We start from the raw sequence: 23,202 nt of genomic DNA, 5'->3' as shown, positions 1-23,202 counted from the left end.
CCGTACCCCTCCTGGAGCCCCGAGCAGCCGCAACCCTGCTACAGAAACCAGAACAGCGTTTATTAATCACGGACACCCCCTCCCCGAGGGCAGGGGGAGCCCTGGAGCCGCCTCGTACAGACAGGAGGGTGGGGAAAAGACCGTAAAAAAACAACGAAACGAATGCAAATAAATTAAATTCCCACGGGGTGACCGTAACCGGGGTCAATGCAACCGTCCGCGGCACTCCAAAGTAAAACCTGGGAGGTGAGGGGAAGAGGGGAGGCGGTACAGAGAAGGCCAAGAAGTACAAAATAATACAGAACCACGACCACAAGTGGCTGCAGAGGATCAGCAGTGGGTCAGATGGGGCACCCATTGCCCCCCTAGGGCGGGACCTTGTCCTCCTGCCCACTCCTCCCACCCATGTCTGCCCCCTGCCCATAGATGCTCAGCTCTGTCCTAAGGGTCAGTGGGGAGACAGGAAGCCAGGCCTGACCCCCAGGGACAGACACAGCCAAGCACAGGGCAGAAAACAAAGAGCAGAGGGTGGGGGCAGCCAGGGGCCACAGGCACAGCGTGAGCCAGGGGGTGTGTCCATGGGGCTGGAATTCTGTGGGGCTGGAGTGCAGAACGGCCGTACCTCTTCTGCCCCCCTGAAGACACCAGGTGGGGAAGCAGAGCTGCAGAGGACGAACAGGGGTGGGCTGCACGGGTGCTGTGAGGCCAGGGGTGGATACAGCGGTTACCAGGGGCATGGAATCGTTTCAGCTGGGAGGTGTAAGGGAGCAGTACCCCAGCAGAGCTGTGAGCAGGGCCCGGCCCTTGGGAACAGCCGTCCTGGGCCTCACCCCCATCCCCCTCCTCAGCATAAAGCATCGCTCTTCCAACGTCCTTTATATTTCCTCCACTCCGTGTGCAAAGATCATCACCAGCCCGGGCTCCAGCACCATGTCCTCGCCCATGTGCTGGTTCTCACAGGCCATCACCACCACGGCCTGCTTGCCGGGGATGCGCTTGGCCACGTAGTTCTCGTAGTAGCGCCGGTTCATCTGGCGTGTCTCCAACGTGGCCAGGCCCTGTGGCCAGTTCCGCTCGTGGGCGTTCTCAATCAGCTCGTTGATGATGGACGTGGGGCAGCCACTCTCCACCAGCGAGCGTTTGATGACGGCCTGCAGCACGGCGTCCGGCGTGGAGATCATCCCGCCCCACCGCGTCACACGGGCGGGCTGCAGGGAGTTCACCCACCTGGGGACAAGCATGGGGATAAGTCAGTGCCCACTGAACACAAGCAGCTCCTCCGTGCCCCAGAAGGGAATGCCAGCTCCTCCCCTCTCTGTTCTAATTCAGTTTTGTTGTGCAGAACACCCTTCCTCCCTCCCAAAGGTGGGGGAAGAAAGGAAGAGATATGGGCTCACTTCCTCCTGCCTTTCTCATGAGGAGGAAGGAATGTGGCAGCTTCCTGCTCCTGGACAGGATGCAGGTGGAGGAATAACAAAGGTCAGGACCCGTTGTGCAACCCGCCCATGTGCCACACCCCAGCACAAACAGCCCTCGTGCTATGACAGGAAGGCACACAAAGTGTTTCCTTCTCCAGCAGCACCTTCACCCCCTCTCAAACCTGTCCACCAAGCTGTCTGCATCCCAGCTACTCTCCCCAGCTCCCACCGAGCAGCATGACAGCCAGCACTTACTCCAGGATCTCGTTGTACTCGATGGTCTCCTCCAGGTTCTGCAGGTTGGGGTTGACGCTGCGGATAGCACGCATGTAGGCCTTCAGCAGCTGAATGTCACGTTTCTAGGAGGGGAAAAACACGGAGAGGAGTTGTGGCAGGCAGCAGCACTGCAGCACGACATCCCAGCATAACTGCTCGTAGCATTTGCTGTGCTCACAGGTGAGCACATGGGCCTACCTGCTCTGCCAGCTGATGCTTGTGTTCTGCTGAGGTCTTCTCCAGCTCAGCAATTCTGGTCTGTTGCTGCTGCACCACCGATCTTAAATGCTTGATGCAGTTGTGGTTTGGCAGCTCATCTTTGGGCATTTCCAAGCTGCGGAACATGAAGAGGTGGGGACCCCACATTAAGGAAAGATGCACACCACAGCGCTCAGCATAAGCGTGTAAACAATTTCCGAAACCAAATCCAGCGTTGGTGGACTTGATGAAAGGTCCAGGATGCACTGCAACCTCCAAAAGGTTTAGGAGGGGAAGGCTATGGGAAGAAACTACCACCAGGTCCTTCCTCCCCCAAAGTGGACAGGGTTAGGCAGCCCACAGGCCTGACCCAGTCTGACTCCACCCCAGGAGATCCGATGGTGCCTGACCCAGCACCCCTGGGTGTTCACAACTAGTGAGTGGGCAGAGCATCAGCACAAACTGCACAGGTGCCGGAGCCAGAGCTGCCACCCACTGCTCATGCCTCTGGGTGACACATAGGAGGGGGGCAGAGCTCACGATGGAGTAACACAAGGGTACAAAGGCACCCAGTCTCCACCAGCTAACTGGCATCCAAGCCCCAGCAGGGAGCTGAAGGGCCACAGGTTGTGAACCAAGTTGAAAAGGAAACCAGTTTGACTCAAAATCTTCCTGCAGCACCACAGCCTGCACAGCCCTGCTGCCCCTGCAACAAAAGGATGTAGGGTGCAGGCCCAGTCTCCATTCCTGAGCCTGAGGCCCTCACTCTGCCCATCCCCCTATTCCTGCACAGACCTTACAGGAGGAGACCGCAGCCCCCAGGCAAGGCCAGACCCCAAGGCATCCATCCTCACCCGCATCCCTGCTCGCAGGTCACCGGGCGCTTGGGGTTGTGCTCGCAGTCGTTGAGGTGAGACATCAGGTTGTCGAGTCGCACGACGGCCGTGCAGCCGAAAACAGCGTTGTCACAAGTGATCTGCAGCTTCGAGAGCATATTCCGCATAATCCGAGGGACGGGGCGGAGGTGGGCGACCGTCACCACGCTGCGGTCCACAGGGCAGGTCTGCTGCTGGGAGAACCACTGGGTGATGCAGGCATTGCAGAAGGCGTGCTCGCAGTGAGGAGCCTGGGGGGGAAGAGGAGAAGAGCACGGCGTTACTCAGAGCCGGGGCAGCCCGGCAGCTCTGGTGATTTGGATTGTTATTAAGTAATGAAGCTGCAGTGAACACACGCTTCCGATGAGCTTGATCCTATTTAACTCCTGTTTAATTTCAAGTGAGGCTAGATTTGGGCACTAAGCCACCCCACGTGGCCACAGCTAAACATCACTGGGGGAATACAGAACCTGAAGAGTAGAGAATGGACAAGTCCCAGGTCGAAGCCAAACCCCTCAGCCAACAGCACACTGGCACCCTGGGGGGGGGCTGCTCGAGCTGCAGAGCTCAGGGATGTTTGCCAAACCCTGCTGTGCCCTGCAGAGAGTGGTGTGCTGGCACCAAGGCTGTGGGTCACCCAAGCTCTGCACTGCGCCTGCAGGCAGGAGAGAAGCAGGGCCAGGCTCCAGCACGAAGCCAAGCACCAGCTCCGCAGCAAGGAGGGTGCAGGGAAGAAGAGAGGGTCAGCTGAGCACAAAGCTGTGACCAAGGGACACATTTTACCCTAGCTCCTGCCACCTCCGCCTTGGGGCATGGCCATGGTGTGCAGCTCCATGGAGTTCTGGGAGGAACAGGATACAGAAAAACCACCCAGACACAAGGAGACCCCCCCACACACACACCTTCATGCCTCCTTGCTCAGCTCAGAACATCCCCAAACCCAGTCCTTGAGTTCCTTTCCACCAGCACTCACACTGCAGATTGCTGCCACCAGCATTGCTTCCTTACCCACACTGCTGCTAGGCAAACTGGGAACCCACTGAGCTCACCTAACACACCCACTCCACGTGCTGCCCATCACCTCCCCCAGACTTCCAGAGGTCTGCAGCTGGAAACCTACCTGAACCGGCTCCTCCAGAACCCCACTGCAGATGGGGCATATAAGGTCTTCATCAACATCCCCCTGAAAGCGTGCTACATCATACCCCATTGCTCATCACCGATGCCAGAACCCTGGGGATGGAAAAAGACAACAGGTGAGGAACAGCAGCATGCAGCCATGGCTGCAGTGTGGGGAAAAGCCCCATTCGTGTGTGCTGAGCTGCTCCTCCACTTTGCTCTCCCACACATTGTTGCTAATCCTGCTGCAGTTTCCCTGGTTGCTGGTTGTTTTTTTTTTCCTTTTGCTCAGCCCTGCTCTGTTTGCAGGGTGGAAGAAGGGAGCAGAGAGCCCCCAGGCAGCGAGGGCAGCCTTGCAGGCTGGGGTGGGTTCTCAGGTGCTGTGCCCCCCTCAGCAGGAGCCTGGAGCACCACTCACCAACGCCCACTGCTCCGTGCCAGGAGTCAGCACAAAGGGCTCCTTTGATGGAGGAGGGGTGGGGAAAGTCCCCATGTTGGAGTTTGTGATGCAGATAACACGATGAAGGGCTGTAGGGAGAGCCCATCCCGAGCAGAGCAGCTCACATCGGGTCCTCCCTGCTCCTCAGCTGGGAAGGGGCTCCAGTTCCTCCCCAGTTCTTTAGGAGCCTCTCAAGCTGCAAATCCTAGCACCTCCAGTAGATCTATGTTGGGTTAGAACCCACAGGAAGGACAGACAGGCACAGCAGCTCCTCCAGCACACGGCAACAACTTCACCCCCTTCATCATTCCCTTCCAAACCTCTGATGTGCAGCATCACCCCTCCAACAAGCAGCAGGGCAAGACCTCGTGCCCGCTCAGCACAGAGAGGAACAGAGGGCAGAACACAAACCCTGAGACCCAGCCATGCCATCTGCCAAACAGCACAGCACCAGAACTTCCTCCAGAGGTGGTGCAGCACTGCCGTGAGCCCAAGAGCCTGAGGATTCCTCGTGTGCTTCAGCCCAGCTGCCACCCCCTTCTGCCAGAGATTGTCTGCAGGGCTCTGCAGTGAGGAGTGCTCTACTCCTGCTGCGAAGGAGGAGAGCTGAAAGCATCTGCAGTGCCCAGGGAAGGAGGAGCTGGAAACCTGACCTCCTCCTGGCACACCCTGAGGTGACAGTGAGCTGAGGGCAGGACACCAGATACACCCCTACCTGCAGGATGCCCCGAGGAGGTACTGCATGGCTGATGAGAGCCTCCTCAGCACCCACCCACAGAGGTGGTGGTCCTCATGACTCCCCAGGGAGGTCAGGGAGGACAGGAGGGGCTGCCCGGCTGTTTGCAGCTGGGATAGCTTGGAAGAAACCTGTTCTGTGTTCCTAAGAATCTTTTCCTGATTTTATCAGCTTTGTGAGCCAAAAGAAATACAATTAGAACCAGAAAGCAAGAGGGACTGGGGGGGGGAGGGAAGGAAAGGGAGAAAAAACAACACATGGATGCAAGTGGAGCCATTCTGCAGCAGCTGGAGCTCAGCATGGAGCCAGGACCACAGCAGTCCTCTCGTCAGCTCGCACTGTGTGTGTTCTGGGGCAGCGTGTGCTCTGCGGCACCGCACTTTGTTGTCACAGCTCCCTGCTGTGAGTAAATACAGAGCATCTCCTGGGGGCTGCAGGGTTCCAAGGCCGCCCTGCTGCTGCTGGAGGGTTCCCAAGGGGAAAAAACAGGACCTGGGGGCTTAAAGGAGTCAGAGTTCAGCAGCAGCTGAATCACAGTCCCCAGATCTGCACCCACGAGGTGGCTCCTGTGCCCAGGAGCCCAGCTCAGGGTGGGAGGCAGCCCCACACAGAGCTTTGTGCTGGAGATCCACAGGAGCAGGACTGAACCCAAACACATGGCACAGCCTAGAGCTGGCTGATGTCCCTCTGCGTGACCTGGCTGCCCCACATTTGGGCTCTTCACACCCAGAGGACCCACAGTGCCCACTCCAACTGCGGCGAGGCAAGGGACAGCCCCGGGACCACACACAGCACTGCTCCGACCCATCCTTTGCATCACCCTGTTGTGTTTGCATTCAGCTTGCCAGCACAGAGGGTGAGCCTGAGTGGTGCTGTGGCTTTCCCAGGAATTCCCATGCAGATTCGATGCTGGCCACAACTAAATTTAAGCTTGATTGATTTATAGTGCTAACGAGCATCTTGTTTCTCACTTCCAAATCCTTCAGAGGGTTACCACCCACTTGAACATCGCTGCTGAGCTCGCGGCCTTGTTTTCAAACAATGGTCACAGCATTCATTCATCCCTTCCCCAAACTGTGCTCAGAAATCTGATGGGTTGAGAATGTTCACTGTGGGCTCAACCCCACCCAAGATCACTATTCCCACACCCTACCCCAAAAAGCCCAAAGCACGGAGAGCACAAATCTAACAGCTCTTCCCATCATGGCTTTTCCCTCCAGTGATCTTCTCCCACCTCAGTTCTCATCCAAACAGCAAAACTTTCCAAAGGAAATAAAACCTGCACCTCCTAAACCCCAGCTCCACATGCCTCAGGTTCATATGGAGGGATACACGAGGCTTTGCCCTTTCTGCTTACGATCTTCTTCCCACCCTTCCTGCCCCCTGGGAACTCGAGCAGGAGCTGAACCAGGTGCTGAGCACTTGGCTCTGAGCTCTCGGGGCCACTCGAGTCCCATCCACCCAGCACAGCCTGCTCTCCCGCGCCAACACTGAGCTCTGACACATTCTACAAACTCCAGAGAGCGCTGAGGAATGCAGCACAGCTCGCTGCCACAGCCCCTGGGCCGGGAGGAAAGGGTTCCCTGGAAATGCCAGGGGCAGGAATCCAGCCCCGCTGTGCTTCCAGCTGCGGGCTCCGAGCAGGACCTGCACCGCAGGACAGCTGCCAGGCTGCAACCACGTTCCTACAGAGCCAAGGAACCAAGAGACAGAAAGCCTACAACACAGCTACAGCCTCCCCACACAAGACAGGGAAACCAAAGAGCTTCACGCCTTCAGTGTACAGCATTTGGATGCCAGGGCTCTGTTTATAGCTCGTGAACAACCCCATCCTTGCAGCAGAACCGTGAGGATCCCATCCAGCAAGCAGCAGTTCCTGCTTTCTGCCACGAGGAGCCCACACAGGCAGCAGCTGGCCCGTCACCAAGCCAACAGATCTGGGCAAAGTGGGAGGGATCCGAGCCACCCTGCTCCCCCACTTCCACCTTCAGCTCCCTGCAAAGCTCTGCTCCGCCTGCAGCTGTCCCTGCCAGCTCCTGGGATGCTTTCCCAAAGCACCACGTTTGCCTGCAGCTTTTGTTAGCGAAGCGCTTTCCCCACGAGCTGTAGAGAATTTGGCTTTTTGAGAGCACTCTGGAAATTCCAGTGTCTGCTTTTCACATTCTAGAGCACCAATTGAAAGCGGGGATAGAGAAATCAGGCAGGGGCAGTTCTGCAATCCAGTTTGGCAGGGCTCTTTTAAACCAGAGACTCTGAAATTTGAGGAAGATCTCAATATTTCCCTGTAGACATTAATTTACAACAAAGGTTCTTTAACGGCGTTAGACCAAAAGTGCTCTGCCTTACAGTCTGAGATCTCCAAACAGCAATCTGGATAAATCTCCCAGAGCAGAGGCTGAGCAGCTGTGGGAGCCCTGCCAGCTGCAGAGGGACCCCTGCAGGCACACAGATTGCACGTGGACCCATTGAGAGCTGCCTCGTTAGTGCAGCAAAACTGCAGCTTAAAAGATATCAGCAGCAGACAGCGCCAGGCCTGCGTGGAGAGCAGCAGCCAGAACACTGCTGATATAACAGCAGCCCAAGGCCCCACATGCATGGGGAGAAACCCACTGCCTGCGCAGAGGTGGACATGGTTCTGGATGGCTTTACCTCCTGTGGCAGAATTCCTCCCTGAGAGGCGCAGAGGCAGTGCTGGCGCTGGGTCACTCTTTTCAGGGAGGCTCTCCCAGCGTCCCATCTTTTCCTCTTCCTCCTCTCACAGTCCAAACATCGCTCTTCGAGGGCCACCGCAGCGTTGTGAGGCCCAACAGATCTGAAGGCAAGAGAGAAAAAGAGAAAAGAAAACAACAGAAAGTGAGCACAGTGAAAGGCACCGGGTAAGGCCGTGCCCAGCCCTTCAGATCGGGAGGAATCCCCTCCCCTCTGTACCGGGGCCGGTGCTGCTCTGTCCAGGGGTCGCCTGGTGGGGAGAGCCCGGCAGGGAGAGCCTGGCTGTCCGCTCGGCGTTCGCGTTATGCAATCTCGCTAAAAATAGTTTCCCCCAAACGCCGTTTCCGATACAATCCAAGCGCTTCTCGCAGCGCCGCGGGGATACGGAAACGGGCGGCGGGGAACGATGGAACCGGGAAGAGGAACGCCGCTGGGAGCGAGGGCCCCACCGGGGCCGGGACAGCCCCACGGCGGGGGGGGCGGCGGGGCCCTACGAGCTGCCCATCCCCCTCCCTGAGCCCCGCGGCCCTTTGTGCTGAACGCGGCCCCCGGGAGCCCCTCCTCGGCGCCACCGAACGTTGCTCCGAAAGCCCCGAGGGGACCCCGGGCAACGGGAGCGGCCCCATGAGGCCGCGGGGCCTACCCCAGGCCGGGCCTCAGCGCCGGAGCTCCACCTCACCTCACCGCACCGATCCCCACCGCCCCAAAATCCTCCCCCCCTTCGACCCCCGCGTACCGACCCCGGCCTCACCTCCTGCCCCCGCCCGGCCCCGGCGCGCTGCTACGCAACCCCCGCCCCGCCGGAAGCCGCCGCTCCGCTGCGGACCGGAAGCGGCGCTCTGAGCGCTGAGGGGGAACTCTATGGTCGCGCTGGGGCTGAGCGCGGGCGCGGGGCAGGGCGGGGGCGGGACAACCACGCCCCCTGGTCCCGCCCGCACAGCGCTGCTATTGGACGAAGGCTTGGGACGTCCGCAGCGTGCTGCGTGCTGATTGGCTGCGGGAGGTGGCGGCGGGGTCACTTCCGGGAATGCTCGCGGCGGCGGCGCTCCGGCAGGTCAGCGGGCGGGGGGGGCGCGCGGGGCCGTGGGGCGGGGCGGGGCGGGGCGGGGCGGGGCGAGAGTGCCCCCTAGCGGCGGGGTGGAGAGGCGGAGTGGGACCGGTACCGTCATCCCCGGGGTCGTCGGACTCGGCCACGGTGTCTGATCCCGGCGGTCCCGGCCCCGCTGTGCGGTCCCGGTGCTCCTCGGACCCCCCCATCCCCACTGCTATGTTTCGGTGCCCCTTCCCATGTCCTCCACCCGTATCCCGTTCCCAATGTCCCTCTCAAGAACTCACTGGGTGCTCTGCCCACACTCTCCCGGGTCCAAGTGCTGTCCCATTCTATCCCCGGTATCCCCCGGTCCCTGTGTCCCCCCCAACAGCCCCACCCCCGGTGCCTCTCACTGCCCCCGAACCCCCCTCCCCTCACTATCCCAGTGCCCCTTCCACCCCACCCTTCCGAGGTCCCAGTGTCCCCATAGTGCTCCCCTCCTCTCTGGTGTTTCCGGTCCCGGTTCCCCCCCCTCCTCCCCGCACTGATAGCCCCATTACAGCAGGCCCCCCCCCGGCACCATGAGCACCGAGACCTTTGTGAAGGACATCAAACCGGGGCTGAAGAACCTCAACCTCATCTTCATCGTGCTGGAGACAGGTGGGTGCCTCCCTCACCCTTCCCGCCCCCCCCCCCAGGACCCCAAGATTCCCCAGCCTTGACCCCATCCCCCTTTCCTCCCCCTACCCCTTCAGGCCGTGTGACAAAAACGAAGGACGGCCACGAGGTGCGGACGTGTAAGGTGGCTGACAAGACAGGCAGCATCAACATCTCCGTGTGGGACGACGTGGGGAACCTCATCCAGCCCGGGGACATCATCCGCCTCACCAAGGGGTATGGGACCCTATACCTTTAGGGCCCTATAACAATGGGACCTCATACTTTTTGGGACCCTACATCTGTAGAACCCTAAAAGTTTGCAACCCCACACTTATTGGGACCCTATATCTGTAGGCCCCCATAACTGTGGGACCTCATATACCTGTTTGGACTCTGTAGGACTTAATAAGTTTGGGATCCTGCACCTATTGGAGCCCCATAACCCACTCCCAGAGGACCCCAACCCGTGCCCCTGGCCCCCCCTGGGATGGAACCACAACCTGACCCCCCACACACGCCCCGGTTTGGGTATTTCTTCCCCCCTCCTCCCACTGATGGCCCCATTCCTGTGCCCACAGCTACGCCTCCGTCTTCAAAGGCTGCCTGACACTGTACACCGGGCGTGGAGGGGACCTGCAGAAGATTGGCGAGTATGGAGGCCGGGGGGGGGGGGGACAGGGGGGGTCAGGGAGCATGGGGGTGTCAGGGCGGACAGGGTCCCACCACCCCCCCTGCAGGTTCTGTATGGTGTACTCTGAGGTGCCCAACTTCAGCGAGCCCAACCCAGAGTACGTGGCACAGCAGAGCAAAGGGGTGAGTAGGGGACGGGGACAACCCGGGGGGAAAGGTTGGTTGGGAACATCTGGAGGGGATGAGGGGCACTGTGGGGGATGGGAACATCTGGGGGGCACGAGGGCAATGTGGGGGGAGGGGGATACTGGGGAGGAGTGAAACCAATGGGGATTGGATGGGGATGTTTGGGGTGGACGTGAACATCTGAGAGGAATGGGAACTTTGTGGAGGGATGGGGTGGGGAGGGGATGGGGATTTTTGTTGTGGGATGAGGGCATTTCATGGCAGATGGGGATATTTGGGGGGATGATGATGTTGCACCCCCACCCCACCCCAGTGCTTCCTCCATTCCCCCAGACCTCGAATGAGAATGCAACATCAGCTGCCACACAGAGTGCCCCAGGACCCCCCCCGGCCACAGCCCCTGCCCCTGACAGCCAGAATGGGAATGGGCTGAGCCCGGGGGGCCCCGCACACCCCCCCAGCGCCCCCACGCACCCCCCCAGCGGCCGCATCACCCGCAGCCAACCTGGGCACCCCCCCGGCCCCACTGGCCCCGTCAGCAATGGCAAAGAGACACGAAGGAGCAGCAAGAGATAACAGGTCTGAACTGTGCTGCAGAGGGGAGTCCCGGCCCCCCAGCTCCAAGTGGGGGCAAGGACGGTTCTCCCCCCAACCCACAGCCTGGGGACCAACCCCCCTGGGCCGGATCCTGGCCAGGAGGAGCTGAGTCACACAGCAGCCCTGGGATCTGGTGGGGCACAGCCCCATGTCCCCCAGCTGCCCCCCACCCATGGCCTTTTGGAGATGTCAATAAAGGTGGAGCTCCCCCTATGCCTCGCCTGCTCTGTTCCCACTGTGCTGGGTTGGGGGGGGGGGTCCATGCCCCCCGCAGCCGTTGGGCCCTCCCCTCGGGGCCCCTCCCGGGGTTGGGTTTCCACAGGGTGACCCTTGGCCCCCCCACTTGGGGCGCAGCAGACAGTGCAGCTGCAGCTTGGGGACGGGGACGAGGGTGGTCCGTGGTACACCCCCGGCCCCCCAAGGTGGCACAGCACGGCCCCTCCTCGCCTCCAGGTGATGAATTGGGGGGGGAGAGGGTGGTGCAGGGGATGCCCACACGGTTTGGAACCTGCATTGGGTGACACCAGAGACCACGTGCCCCGTGATGGCAGGGGGAGGGGAGGTTGGCTTAGGTCGGGGGGGTGGGGTGGGGTTGGAACACGGGAGACCCCACAGTGCAGAGGGGGGAGTGGTGGGAGAGGGGAGCCACGGCATTAGTTCATCTAGAAGGTGCGCGGGGGGGGGGGGAGGCATGGCACCTCACTGTGCAAGCCACCCCCCCCATCCCCTCCCTGTTCCTGCGCTGGGGTTGGGGCTCCTGGTCCCGGAGCGGGGACTTCTCCCCGCACCCATCCCGGCAGTGAGGGGGGAGGGCGGAGGGGCTGCGGCCGTGGGGTGCTTTGGAGTAGGGGTGCATGCACCCCGCTGGGGGGCAGCCGGGTCCCCCCACGTTATCTCCCTGCGCGGTGAAACATTAACTCCCGACACAAAGGCTGTCCCGGTTGCAAAACCTCCGTCAAGGACGAGCAGCACCGAGTCCCACCCCCCCCCCCCCCTTCAGCGCTGTCCCCACGCGGGACGCAGCGCTGCGTCCCTCCAACCCCCCCCCCCCCCTCCCCCTGAGCCCCAAGTCGGACGCGTGGCCGTGGGCCGGGACCCTGACGCCGTCTGTTGTTTCACAGCCGTCCCCTCGGGCGGAGGGAAGGAAGGACGGATGGCAGTGGGGTGCGTACGTGGGGGACACGGCCACGGGGAAACTGAGGCACGGGGGGTGGGGGGCTTCGAATCAGGTCCCCACCGTCCCCTACCGGGGCACAGCTCTCCAGCTCCGGTGGCCCCACGCTGACACTGCCCCTCCGTCCCCAGTGGGGCTGTGCAGAGGGGAAACTGAGACAACGGGGGGGGGCGGGGGGGCGGGAGGGGCGGAGCTCACGAACAGAGGGCTCGGGACGTGGATCCCCACGCGGAACCCACGGCCACGGGGGAAAGCGAAGCACGGGGAAGGGAGGTTGGGAGGTGGGACCCACGGGTACCGCGGGCGCCCCGATGTGCCCACGCTGACACCTCCCCCCTTCCCCCCTCCAGCTCAGCCGTCGGGACCCCGCGCTCCCCCGGGCTCCTGCTGCTGTGTGCGTGGCTGCTGCCGCTGTTGGGGGCCACGGGGGCGCGGGGGGAACCGGAACCGTCAGCGTTACCCGAGGACGCTGCGCAGGAGCACGGCTATTACCTGCAGCAGCTCTTCGGGCTGTACGGTGCCAACGGGACTCTGCCGTCAGCGGGGCTGGCGAGGCTGCTGGGCAGTCTGGGGCTCGGGAGGGTGCAGGTGGTGCGCATCCAGCACGAGGAGATGGGCCACGGCCACGTCAGCCACCTCGACCTGCTGGAGGTGCAGGAGGAGCGGCACCGCCACCGCCACCCGGCCTGGGAGCACGGCAGCGGGGAGGCTGCCAGGGACCCCCCCCCCAGGTGCCCTCCCGGGACCCCCTCCCCAGGTGCTCCCCCGGGTACCCTCCCAGGTACCCCTCTCCCACCCCCCCCCATATACCCCATCCCGTGTATCCACACCCCGGCTACTCTCTGCTCACCCTCCCCCTTGTTCCTCCCCTGGTCCCTCCCATTGGTACCCACACCCCAGATATCCCCCCCAGGTAGAGGTACCCTCCCCCCACCCGCAGTGTCCCCCACACAGATACCCTCCATGCATATATCCTCACCTCATCCTGTGCTCTTCTTCCCACTCTGGGGCTCATCCTGCTCCCACCCCCACAGCCCTGCACCCACCTGGACGGAGCCCCCCAGTCCCAGGACCACTCCTGGGGGCCCCAGTGCCCCCCACCCACCTCGGATGGATCCCCCCAGGTTGGGGCTGCTGGGCCGCGTGCTGGGCTTGGACCACTCCGGATATGACCACGCACACGACTCTGTGAGTGGGGCTGGGGGCTGCAGAGCCCACACGGAGCCCCCCCAGCCCTGAGCGTCCCCCACCCGCAGTGCCTCAATGTGACGCAGCTGCTGCTGAACTTCGGGCTGGATGCGGCCTCGCAGCTCACCCCGCAGCAGTTCACACTGCTCTGCCCCGCGCTGCTCTACCAGATCGACAGCCGTGTCTGCATCCACCACCGCGATGAGGTGACGTGGTCCCCAACGGGGGGGGGCCTGTGGCCAGGTAACCAACCCGGCCTCTACCCCGGGTCACCTATCCCCTGGTTCCTATCCTGCAGCCCCGTTTCCCAGTCCCTCTGTCCCCCTCCATGAGTCACCTGTCTCCCAGTTCCATGTCCCCATCCCTTGGTCCCCATCTTCCTGTCCCCTATTCCAGCTGCCCCCATCCCCATCCACCGCCCCATCACCCCCAATTCCCAATCCCATATCCCCATCCCACAGCCCCACCCCCCAGTCCCCATGTCCCTGTCCATTCAGCCCCATCCTGGGCTCCTGCATCCCCTCATCCCTATCCCCACGGCCCCATCCTTTGGTTCCCCCATCCCACATCCCCACCCCCGTGTCCCATACTCCCGATCCCGAGCTCCCCATCCTCACCCCATCCCCGTGCAGCGCTGGGCTGGGCGCTGTTGGCCGTCGCCTTCGTCAGCATCCCATCAGCCGTGGCCGTGGCCGTGGTGCCACTGCTGAGCCGTGGGCAGTTCCACGCGCTGCTGTCCTTCCTGGTGGCACTGGCGGTGGGGACGCTCTGTGGGGACGCGCTTCTGCACCTCTGGCCCCACGTAGGTACCCCCGCGGTAGTGGGACGGGCGGCACGGGGCGTGGCACAGCCCTGGCCCCCCCCACACTCCTACTCCATCACCGGCTGCAGGCGCAGGGGCAGCACCAGGAGCCGGCGGTGGTGATGCGGGCAGTGCTGCAGGGTCTGGCGGTGCTGGGCGGCATCTACGCGCTGCTGCTGCTGGAGCTGCTGCTGGGACAGCTGCGCCGCCGCCGCTCCGCCATGGTAGGAACCGGGGGCACCGGGAGGGCACGGGGACACCACTGAGTCCCGTTGTGCCCAACGCCTCTGCTCTCCTCCCAGCACCATCACCACGGAGAGACCACCGAGGCAGCTACGGGGGTCCCGGCCCCGCTGCGAGGTGGTTAAGCCCTCCCCCCCCCACCCCAGCACCCCCAGTGCTGACATTGTCACCCATCACGGCCCTCTCCACCCCCAGGCGCTGAGCTGCACTGTCTCACGGCCCCGGAGGTGGAGACAGAGCCCAAGGGCCCCTCCGGACCCCCTCATGGACACTCCCACGGCCCCACACTGCCCCCCAGCCCTGCGGCCACCGACTTGGTGTGGATGGTGGTGCTGGGGGACGGCATTCACAACCTGACCGACGGACTGGCCATTGGTGGGTAGCATGGGGGGCTAGGGAAGGGGCTGGGGTGTGTGCGAGTGGATGAGGACACACGGGGGAGATTAGGGGGGGAAGGGGGGACGGGAGGTGCACAGAGGCAAAGGGGAAGGGTGCACAGGGACAGGGGTGCACTGAGGGGCATGAAATGCACACGGGCATATGTGCAGAGGGGGACATGGTGACATCGGGACTGTGCACTCTGCCACAGAGGTCCCTTCTTCCCGCAGGCGTTGCCTTCTCCCACAGCCTCCCCAGCGGCCTCAGTACCGCGCTGGCAGTGCTGTGCCACGAGCTGCCCCACGAGCTGGGTAAGCACCCGCCACCCCCAGACCCCCCCCAGACCCTTCACACCTCATGCCCACCCTCCTCTCCCTGCAGGTGACCTCGCGGTGCTGCTACAGGCAGGCACGGCCCCCCGCACCCTCCTGCTGCTCAATCTGCTCTCAGCACTGCTCTCCTCCGTGGGGGCGGCCGTGGGGGCGGCCGTGGGGCAGAATGCGGCGCACCTCACCCCATGGATCCTCACGGCCACTGCCGGCACCTTCCTCTACGTGGCTCTGGCAGACATGGTAAGGGCTGGTGGGGCTGGGGGTAAGGGGCCATGCTGTGCCCCCTCTGAGCTCCCGCTCTACCCCAGCTCCCTGAGGTGCTGCGGGGTCACGGCGCAGGCACGTGGGGCCGCTTCGTGCTGCAGAACGTGGGCTTCCTGCTGGGCAGTGGCATCATGCTGGGCATCGCGTTGGCCGAGGGTCACCTCAGTGCGTGGCTGCAGCCCTGAGGGGGGCAGCCCCACGTACCCCTCCAACCCCCATGGCAACAGGGACCCCAGAACCCACCCCTGGGGTTCGGACTTTCTCCCCTCCTCGTGGGATCTGCTGCTGCAGGCCCAGATGTTTGCAAAGACCCCCGTGGGTCATAGCTGCCGGACCCCAACCTCATGTCCCCATTGGGTGTGGGGGGGACACCAGGGACAGCGCTGGGCCCCCCCACCTCTCCTCAGTGGCACCGCAGAGCTCCAGATCTGGCAGCACTGACTCTGAACACAGCAATGCTCCCCTCCCTGAGAAAGGACAACAGAAGAGGGAGTAGAAGCAATAGCATTTTAATAAACATAATTGATTCAAAGCCACAATATGAATAACAGGACTTGGTCGCAGCTTACATTGTATAAAATAGATCAAGTCTGAATGCGTTTTTCTTTTCTTTTATTCTTTTTTTTTCCCTTTTTTTTTTTTTTTGTTGTTCCTTTACTCCCCTCCCTCCCCCCCCCAAAGGTGATGCGGGATTTCTCAAAATACATCAAAGGGACATCTGACGAAAGGAACCGCTCACAATGCTCAGCGTGGGGACGGGACCGTGGGGCGGTGTGGGGCACAGCTCCACGCTCTTCCTACAACTTGGGGGAGGGGAGGGAACCGTGCTGTGTGCCCCATGGCGAGCGGAGGGGGGGGGGCATTGCTTTGCTCTCATCTCCTCCACCCAGAGATGGGTTGGGGCTCTCTGGGTCTCTTGGTACAGGACTGCACTTTGGGACACGGCTCACAGCAACGGCCCTGGGGGGAAGTGGGGGTGGTGGTGGGGGGGGTTCTTGGTGGTTTGTTTTGTCTATTTGTAAATTGCACATCAAAACTGCCCCACCGGTGGTGGGATGCGGAGCCGAACCCGCAGCGCTCACCCGGCGGTCAACGGCCGCGTTGTGCTTGGAACCAGCAGTGGGAGGAAGGAGGAGCTGCAACCCCAGGACAGTGCCCTCAACTCTCCCACCCACCACGGCACAGAGATACCCCCCCTCCCCCCCACCCCACCCCGGCATCAAACAGAAGTACCTACGGCAGAGATGGGCACGCGGCACCGGATAGCGTGAGGGCCCCCCCAGTGTCAGTGGGGCAGCAGTGGGGCCCGGAGCAGAGCTGCCGCCATCCGGTTATCACAAGAGGTAGTGAGAACAGTGCAGAAAGGACACAACTCAGAGCGCTCCGTCCCCAACCACCTCGCTGACCCTCCCCAGTGCCACAGATAGGCACTGGGACACAGCCTGGGGGGGAGTGGAGGGGTGTGGGGACACCCCCACAGGGCTCATTCTGCTCTGGGCATCAGTAAAGTGCTGTCGGCGCTGGGCTGGGGGGGGGTACGGGACCCCCTGGGAGTGCCATGCTGAGCCCTGTGCACAGCCCCCACTGGGGGCTCTATTGCTTTGGGTACATTGGGGGCAGCACACCCACTTCCCCCCATTTGGCACCACTACACCCAGGGCGAAGCCGGGACTGCTGCTGCCACACCACGAGACCCCAAAACGCACCCACAGCACTCAGCAACGAGAAGAGGAGCAATGCTTCCTCAGCTCCCTCCCGCACACATTGAGGAGGACAAGGAAAGGGCAGAACCTTCCGGATAACTTCTAAAGGACTCTGGAAGAGGACTCGGACTGTCAGAGCTCTTAGGGACATGCTGTGCCCATGGGTGCTCTGATGCACAGAACCTGCGCTGCTCCGGCCCTATCCCAAACCGCCCACGGCGCCGTAGTGCAAAACTCGGGAATGAAATGGTGTTACCACAGTGAGATGCCCGGTTGTGATCCCACTGTCTACGGATGGCACGACCCCAAACAGTGCTCACATTGACCCTAAGGGCACTGAGACCCCAAACTGCGTTCACACCGACCCTAAGTGCACTGGGACCCCAAACAGCACTCACACCAACTGTAAGGGCACTGGGACCTCAAACTGCATTTACACCAATCCTAAGGGCACTGGGACCCCACTCACACTGACCCAAAGGACAGTGAGACCCCAAACGATGCTCACACTGACCCTAAGGACACTGGGACCCCAAAACAAACAGCACTTAGACTGATCCTAAGGGCACTGGGACACCAAATCATGCTCACACCGACCTTAAGGACACTGGGAACCCGAACAGCACTCACACCAACCCTAAGGGCACTGGGACCATACTCAAACTGACCCTAAGGACAGCGAGACCCCATACCCTGCTCACACTGAACCTAAGGGCACCGGGACCCCAAATGGACCTCACATCAATTCTAAGGACGGTTGGACCCCAAACTGTGCTCACACTGACCCGACTGGAGCCCAACCCACATGGTAAAGGGATGGATAGACAGCAGCTCACCACCGCAGAGCAGCACTGGGAGCAGAGCACAGCGGTTCACCCTCCGGCGGTCGTTCCCTGCAGTGTTGGGAGAGGAAAGAAGAGAGGAGAAGAGGGAAGGGCGAAGCCAAACCCCGCAGCACCGGGCCCCACAGCCGCCCCACGCGCGGCTCAGCCAGGCCACAGCTTTCCATGCGTTCACTTTATTATTGTCAAGTCGAACAAGATCAATAGGACGGGATCGAGTAAGGCCATGTTCCTCTTATTCTTTTTTTTCCTCCTTCTTTGCATCGGAATGAGCTCAGACAACGCCCAGACACGCGGATCCACACGCACACGGGAACAGCGGGACACAGAGGAGGAAGAGTCGTTGTACCTGACTGCTGATGAGGTCTGTCCTATCGTATTCAAAGAAATGTTTATGTGCATAATATACAGAGGTGCAGCATTTACACACAGGATATTGTAAAGACACAGAGCTTGCTACAGATGCCTTCAAGTCCTCGGAGACGTGTCCCCTTCCCGCTGCTCTGAGCCCGGAGCTCCGCGTTACGAACCCGAAAAGCGTCGCTGGGAGAAGAGGTGTGAACAGCTCCTGATGTCCTCGGAGAGAAAGGAAGAAAGAAACCAACAGAAAAAAAAAGAAAGAAAAAAAAAAAAGAAAAAAGGAAAGGAAAAAAAAAAAAAGAGAAAGAAAAAGAAAACCACCCCAAAGCGAACAACGCCAGTATTCCGAATGGAAGGGGTCGTTTTTGTCCTTTGGTTTCTCACTGAAGGCAAAGTGGGACATGCTCTGCACAGCTCGCGGTTCTGTGGTCCCTATGGGGGGGGGGGAAGAGCTGGGGAGGGGGGATGTGGCCCCCAGCCCCACCACACAATGCAAATGAACCAAAAAGGTTGTTTCTGGGGTCTCTGGTTTGCTTTTGGTTTTGGCTTTTGCATCGCTCAGTGCCACACGTGTACGCTGCGACACTTGGGCAGTGCCCAAAACCAAAAGAGTCGTTCCTTCTTTGTTTTTTTTGTTTCTGTTTTTCCTATTTGTCTTTTCTTTGGAGCTTTTTGCTCTGTTTTCAGTGCTACTTTCGGACCTGTCAGACTCAGCCTCGGGGTCAGCGGGGCCGGGGAACCCTCACTTTGTATAGGACCTGGATGGGGGTTTGGGGCAGGAGGGGGGGTCTCACATCTCCCTAAGGAAACACAAATCGCCTGCAGCTCGGGAACAGCAACAAGAAAACACACCAAGCACCTCCTCACCACCACTGGGTTATCTGGGACTGTGGAAGTGCCCGTCAGGACAAAGCCAATCGCAGCTGCCGGGCTCCTCCGGGGCGGTGCGATACATTCAGTGTTTGTCAGCAGTTTATATGGCTCAGTGGGCGGCGTGGCCCATTAGTTTAGCAATGGCAGTGCAAATACACCTTTTTTCGACTTGAAATGTATTTGTGCTGTTTTGTTTTTTTTTTTCTTTTTTTTTTTCTTTTTTTTTTTCTGTTTTTCCCTCTCTCTCGTAACACAACTTCCCTTTGTTCATTCATTCCCTAGAAACAAACTTTTTTTTTTTTTACTTTTTTTTAAAGTTAAAAATTAAAATAAAAAAAAAAAAAGAAAAAAAAAACAAAAAAACCCCAAAAACCAAAAAAGATGCTCTCGTATCCCTTCCGCTCTTGCTGCTCTCTATCCCGTGGGACGCTAAAGGGAATCCAGACTCATGCTTTAACAAAAGTGCTTATTACTTGAAGCAAGTGCTTTGGACCAAGGGGGCGGAGAGAAACTTCCTTTTGTTACGGATGGGGGGGAGGGAAGGGGGGGGGAGGATGGGGCTGTTTGTTCCACACCCACACGGACAGCTTTGGGGGGAGCTGAAAAAATTGCCGAAGGGGAACGCGAAGCGGGAATGGTCCAACTTTGGCATCGAGGTGGCGGGGAGGAGCGGGCACCGGGCGGGCAGCGGAAGTTTCCCTCCATCCCTCTTACAATGCACTAGGGAAACCATCACGAATCTCGTTTAGCAAAATAATGCATTATTACCAAACACTTTGATTATTACTTAAATTGTCAAGCTGTGCTGTCAAATGTATACAATACAGCGTTAAAGGAGAACAAGACTGGGACCTGCAGGGAACGTGGCCGTGCTTCCCTCTCCCATCCCCCCCCCCCCCTCAGTCCCCAAACCACGGATGCGCTGCTGAAACCTCATTTCACTCCATCATCATTATTATTATTATTATTATTATTAATAAGACACAAGGGGAGGGGAGAAAAAACTCCTCGCTAAGAGCAAAGAACGTGTCCACATAAAGCACGGTGCTGCAGAGAGGAAATGGAGAAGCCCTTACAGAGATCACATTGATTGTCTCGTAGTTTAGTCGTCGTGTGGAGCGACAGGTGACAACGCACAGCGTGGACAGAAGGCATAAAGAGATTGGGTTTGGAAAAAGAAACTGGAAAACAATACTGAAAAAAAAAAAGAAACCACCAAAAACTGGAGAGAAGGAAAAAAGCAGCATGCTCCGTGTGCTCTAAGGAATTCTCTCACCCTGGCTACAGAAAAAGCTGTGACGGACCGACACGCACCGGCCAGCCAACGTCTGCGCCCGGCACCGGCAGCCTGAGCTCTGCCACCACTGCACGGCCCCGGTGCTCCTTGGCCACGGCAGTGCAGGACTTTGGACCCATTCTCCCACCCCGTGGGGAAAGGCGATGGCCGGTGGCGAGGAGCTGGGAGATAAGGGACGCGACGGGCAGCAAGTGCGGGCTTGGCAGCCATGTAAACAAATCTCTTTTTTTCCAGTTCTTCTCTGCAGAATACTGAAAAGGATCTTCAAAAAGGACCTTTTAATTCAAGTTTTGTGAGCTCTGGTTCCCAACTGAGGTATTCGGTGCAGAAAGGTTAACACTTTCCTTCAAGCTGGAGGACGGGGGTGAGCGGGGAGCCCCGAGCTGGGGGCAGGGAAGCAAAGGAGCACGGCCTGCACCATGGCACCGCTACTGGGGCACCAGGCCCAGGCATTGGGAGCATCACAAGGGACACTCCTGCACGAGACGCAAAGAACGTGCTCGTCACCCAAAGGCCGGGGCTGCCGCTCCCTATTTGGTTCTGAGGGTTGGGCTTTGGTAAAAGAAAGCCGCAGTGCAACAGGTGCTGACTCCCACTGCCCAGGGACGGCCTGCACCAACGCGACAGAGAGCAACTTCCAACAGGCAACAAGAAACAAAGATGCTGTTTTGGTTACAGAATCACTTTCCTTCCTACACTATTGCAGAACCGAGAGGCACCGCAGGAGTGGGAGGGATGGGATGGGAGGAGCAGGCCCTGAGCAGGACCTGAGCGAGCCGCAAACAGGCTGTGAACAGGCCATGAGCAGGCCTCCCGAGCAGGCCATGAACATGCCACCCACAGACATCAACAGGTCCTGAACAGGCCATGAGCAGGTTGTGAACACGACATGAGCAAGTCCTGAGCAGGACATGAGCAGGCCATGAACAGGACATGAGCAGGTCCCAAGCAGGCCATGAACATGCCACAAACAGGCCACAAACAGGCCACAAACAGGCCACAAACAGGTTCTGAGCAGGCCACGAACAGGCCCCAAGCAGGCTGCAAGCAAGCCATGAGCAGGACATGAGCAGGCCATGAACAGACCCCAGGCAAGCCAGGAACAGGCCATAAGCAAACTGTGAACAAAACACGAGCAAGTCCTGAGCAGGACGTGAGCAAGCCATGAACAAGACATGAGCAGGACATGAGCAGGCCATGAACATGACATGAGCAAGTCTTGAGCAGGACACGAACAGGCCATGAGCAGGACATGAGCAGGCCACAAACAAGCTACAAACAAGAGCCGAGCAGGCCATGAGCAGGCCACAGACCACAAACAGGCCCTGTGCAGGCCGTGAGTAGGCTGTGAACAGTCCCCAAGCAGGCTGCAAGCAAGCCATAAATAGGGCATGAGCAGGACACAAGCAAGTCCTGTGCAAGAAATGAACAGGCCATAAACAGGACATGAACAGGCCACGAGCAGGCTGTGAATAGGACACAAGCAGGCTACGAACAGGCCATGAGCAGGACGCAAGCAAGTCTTGAGCAAGACATGAACAGGCCCTAAACAGGACACGAACAGGCCCTAAACAGGCCATGAACATGAACCAAGCAGGGTGCAGCTTTCCCAGGGCCTGGTCTCACTTCCACAGCCTCACCTGGCCCGGATATGGTGTCAAAGCCAGTGGCAGATGCCAACCATGAGCTGCCTCTCCTTGTCAGCCCCTTCCCTGTCTCAGTGCCCAGTCTTTGGCTTTGCACAGACTGGTGTGATATGGAGCAAAGAGTATCGGTTTTGCACATGATACTGTTACAGTAATTCAGAAGAAAAAACAAAATAAAACAAAACAAAATCAACCGAAAAAAGACAACAGTGCAATGTTTCTCGAATGCTTCAAACCTGCATTATAAATATGACCTCTAAAATTAGAAAAGAAAACCCGAAACAAAAAACAACGATCTCACATACATGCACGCTAATAAAACCTGCCAACATGCTGCATTAGAAAAATAAATACGGACCTATCAGGGTTGTGAATAAGGACTCTGAAGTGCATTTTCTTCCTTATTTCAAGGCTAAAAGTTTCAGATCTTTTTTTTTTTCGATTTTTGTAGTTTTTTTTTTTTAAGGTAAATGCTTGTTTCTTTATAAATAACTTTTTTTTTTTAAAAAAAAAAGCAACACTGACTTTCGCATGGGAACGGCCATGCAACACAGAGAATGAAAACTCCAAAAAGAATCAAAGAATCGTCTCTTAGGATCCAACATTTTGTCGAGAAGGAAAAAAAAAAAAAAAAGAAAAAAACAAGAACAGAAAACCAACAGAATCCCTAAAGTGCCTGGTGTGGGGAGCGAGGTTCCAGCAGCGTGCCCGCGGTGCGCAGACCGCAGAGTTGGGCAGCAGCACCCGTTTTTGCATAAAAATGACAGCTGCCAAAAGGGTATTTTAGTGTCCCAGGTACAGTAGATCTTGATTCAAGTGTTTGTATTGGAATCAAAGGATGAGCATGAGAGAAAAGTGACTCAGAGAGGAGCATTACAGTGGCACTTGGCCAGGAGCTAGCACCCACCCCAGCGGCTGCGAGACCACCCTGATCCCAAACCCCACACCCCACCAAGAGTTCAAGCTTCCCCATTCCAGCCTGCAGACAGCATGGGGACAACAACAGAATCAATTTCAACCAAACCCCAAAAGCTGGGAGCCAAATCCTCTTCCCATCTGCAGCCCAACGGATGGTCCCAACTGGCTGCTTTATTTTTTTTTTTTAATTGAGATTTTTGTTCTCATTTTGGTTCTCTGTGGCCACATAGCCAGTGCTGCCCAAGGGAAGCAGCAGATGCCTCGAGAGGGATGTGAACAGCTGGAGGAGCGTGGCTTGGTGTTTGGGGC

At 59.1% G+C, this 23,202-nt stretch overlaps 3 protein-coding genes across 4 annotated transcripts; 2 read left to right on the top strand and 1 right to left on the bottom strand.

Moving 5' to 3' along the window:
• Positions 1-863: 863 nt before the first annotated feature.
• Positions 864-7,877, bottom strand: RNF41 (ring finger protein 41). Its single transcript, XM_065753910.1, has 6 exons — positions 7,711-7,877; positions 3,888-4,000; positions 2,747-3,018; positions 1,893-2,028; positions 1,674-1,777; positions 864-1,227 (listed from the first exon to the last, which is right to left on the bottom strand). The coding sequence occupies exons 2-6, from the start codon at positions 3,975-3,977 to the stop codon at positions 876-878; spliced, it is 954 nt and encodes a 317-aa protein (XP_065609982.1). The 5' UTR covers positions 3,978-4,000; positions 7,711-7,877; the 3' UTR covers positions 864-875.
• An 897-nt stretch (positions 7,878-8,774) lies between these two features.
• On the top strand, positions 8,775-10,992 carry NABP2 (nucleic acid binding protein 2). 2 transcript variants are annotated; one of them, XM_065753934.1, is made up of 6 exons: positions 8,775-8,824; positions 9,366-9,460; positions 9,556-9,694; positions 10,039-10,110; positions 10,198-10,273; positions 10,610-10,992. In XM_065753934.1, exons 2-6 carry the CDS (start codon positions 9,382-9,384, stop codon positions 10,850-10,852), a joined length of 609 nt encoding a protein of 202 aa, XP_065610006.1. In that variant the 5' UTR covers positions 8,775-8,824; positions 9,366-9,381; the 3' UTR covers positions 10,853-10,992. The 2 variants fall into 2 exon arrangements, with proteins under 2 accessions (XP_065610006.1, XP_065610007.1); XM_065753935.1 differs by having other exon boundaries at positions 8,780-8,824; positions 9,363-9,460.
• A 983-nt stretch (positions 10,993-11,975) lies between these two features.
• On the top strand, positions 11,976-15,532 carry SLC39A5 (solute carrier family 39 member 5). Its single transcript, XM_065753862.1, has 11 exons — positions 11,976-12,037; positions 12,398-12,778; positions 13,082-13,235; positions 13,304-13,478; positions 13,868-14,037; positions 14,127-14,261; positions 14,316-14,370; positions 14,470-14,655; positions 14,889-14,969; positions 15,040-15,230; positions 15,299-15,532. Exons 1-11 carry the CDS (start codon positions 12,027-12,029, stop codon positions 15,437-15,439), a joined length of 1,680 nt encoding a protein of 559 aa, XP_065609934.1. The 5' UTR covers positions 11,976-12,026; the 3' UTR covers positions 15,440-15,532.
• The last annotated feature ends 7,670 nt before the right edge of the window (positions 15,533-23,202 follow it).

Source organism: Cyrtonyx montezumae, unplaced genomic scaffold (genome assembly GCF_038088225.1).
Source record: "Cyrtonyx montezumae isolate F1298 unplaced genomic scaffold, pur_monq_1.0 scaffold_85, whole genome shotgun sequence".
Classification (NCBI taxonomy): Eukaryota; Metazoa; Chordata; class Aves; order Galliformes; family Odontophoridae; genus Cyrtonyx; species Cyrtonyx montezumae.
Note: the sequence above shows the minus strand (reverse complement) of the source record. Positions and strands in the feature narration are given on the sequence as shown.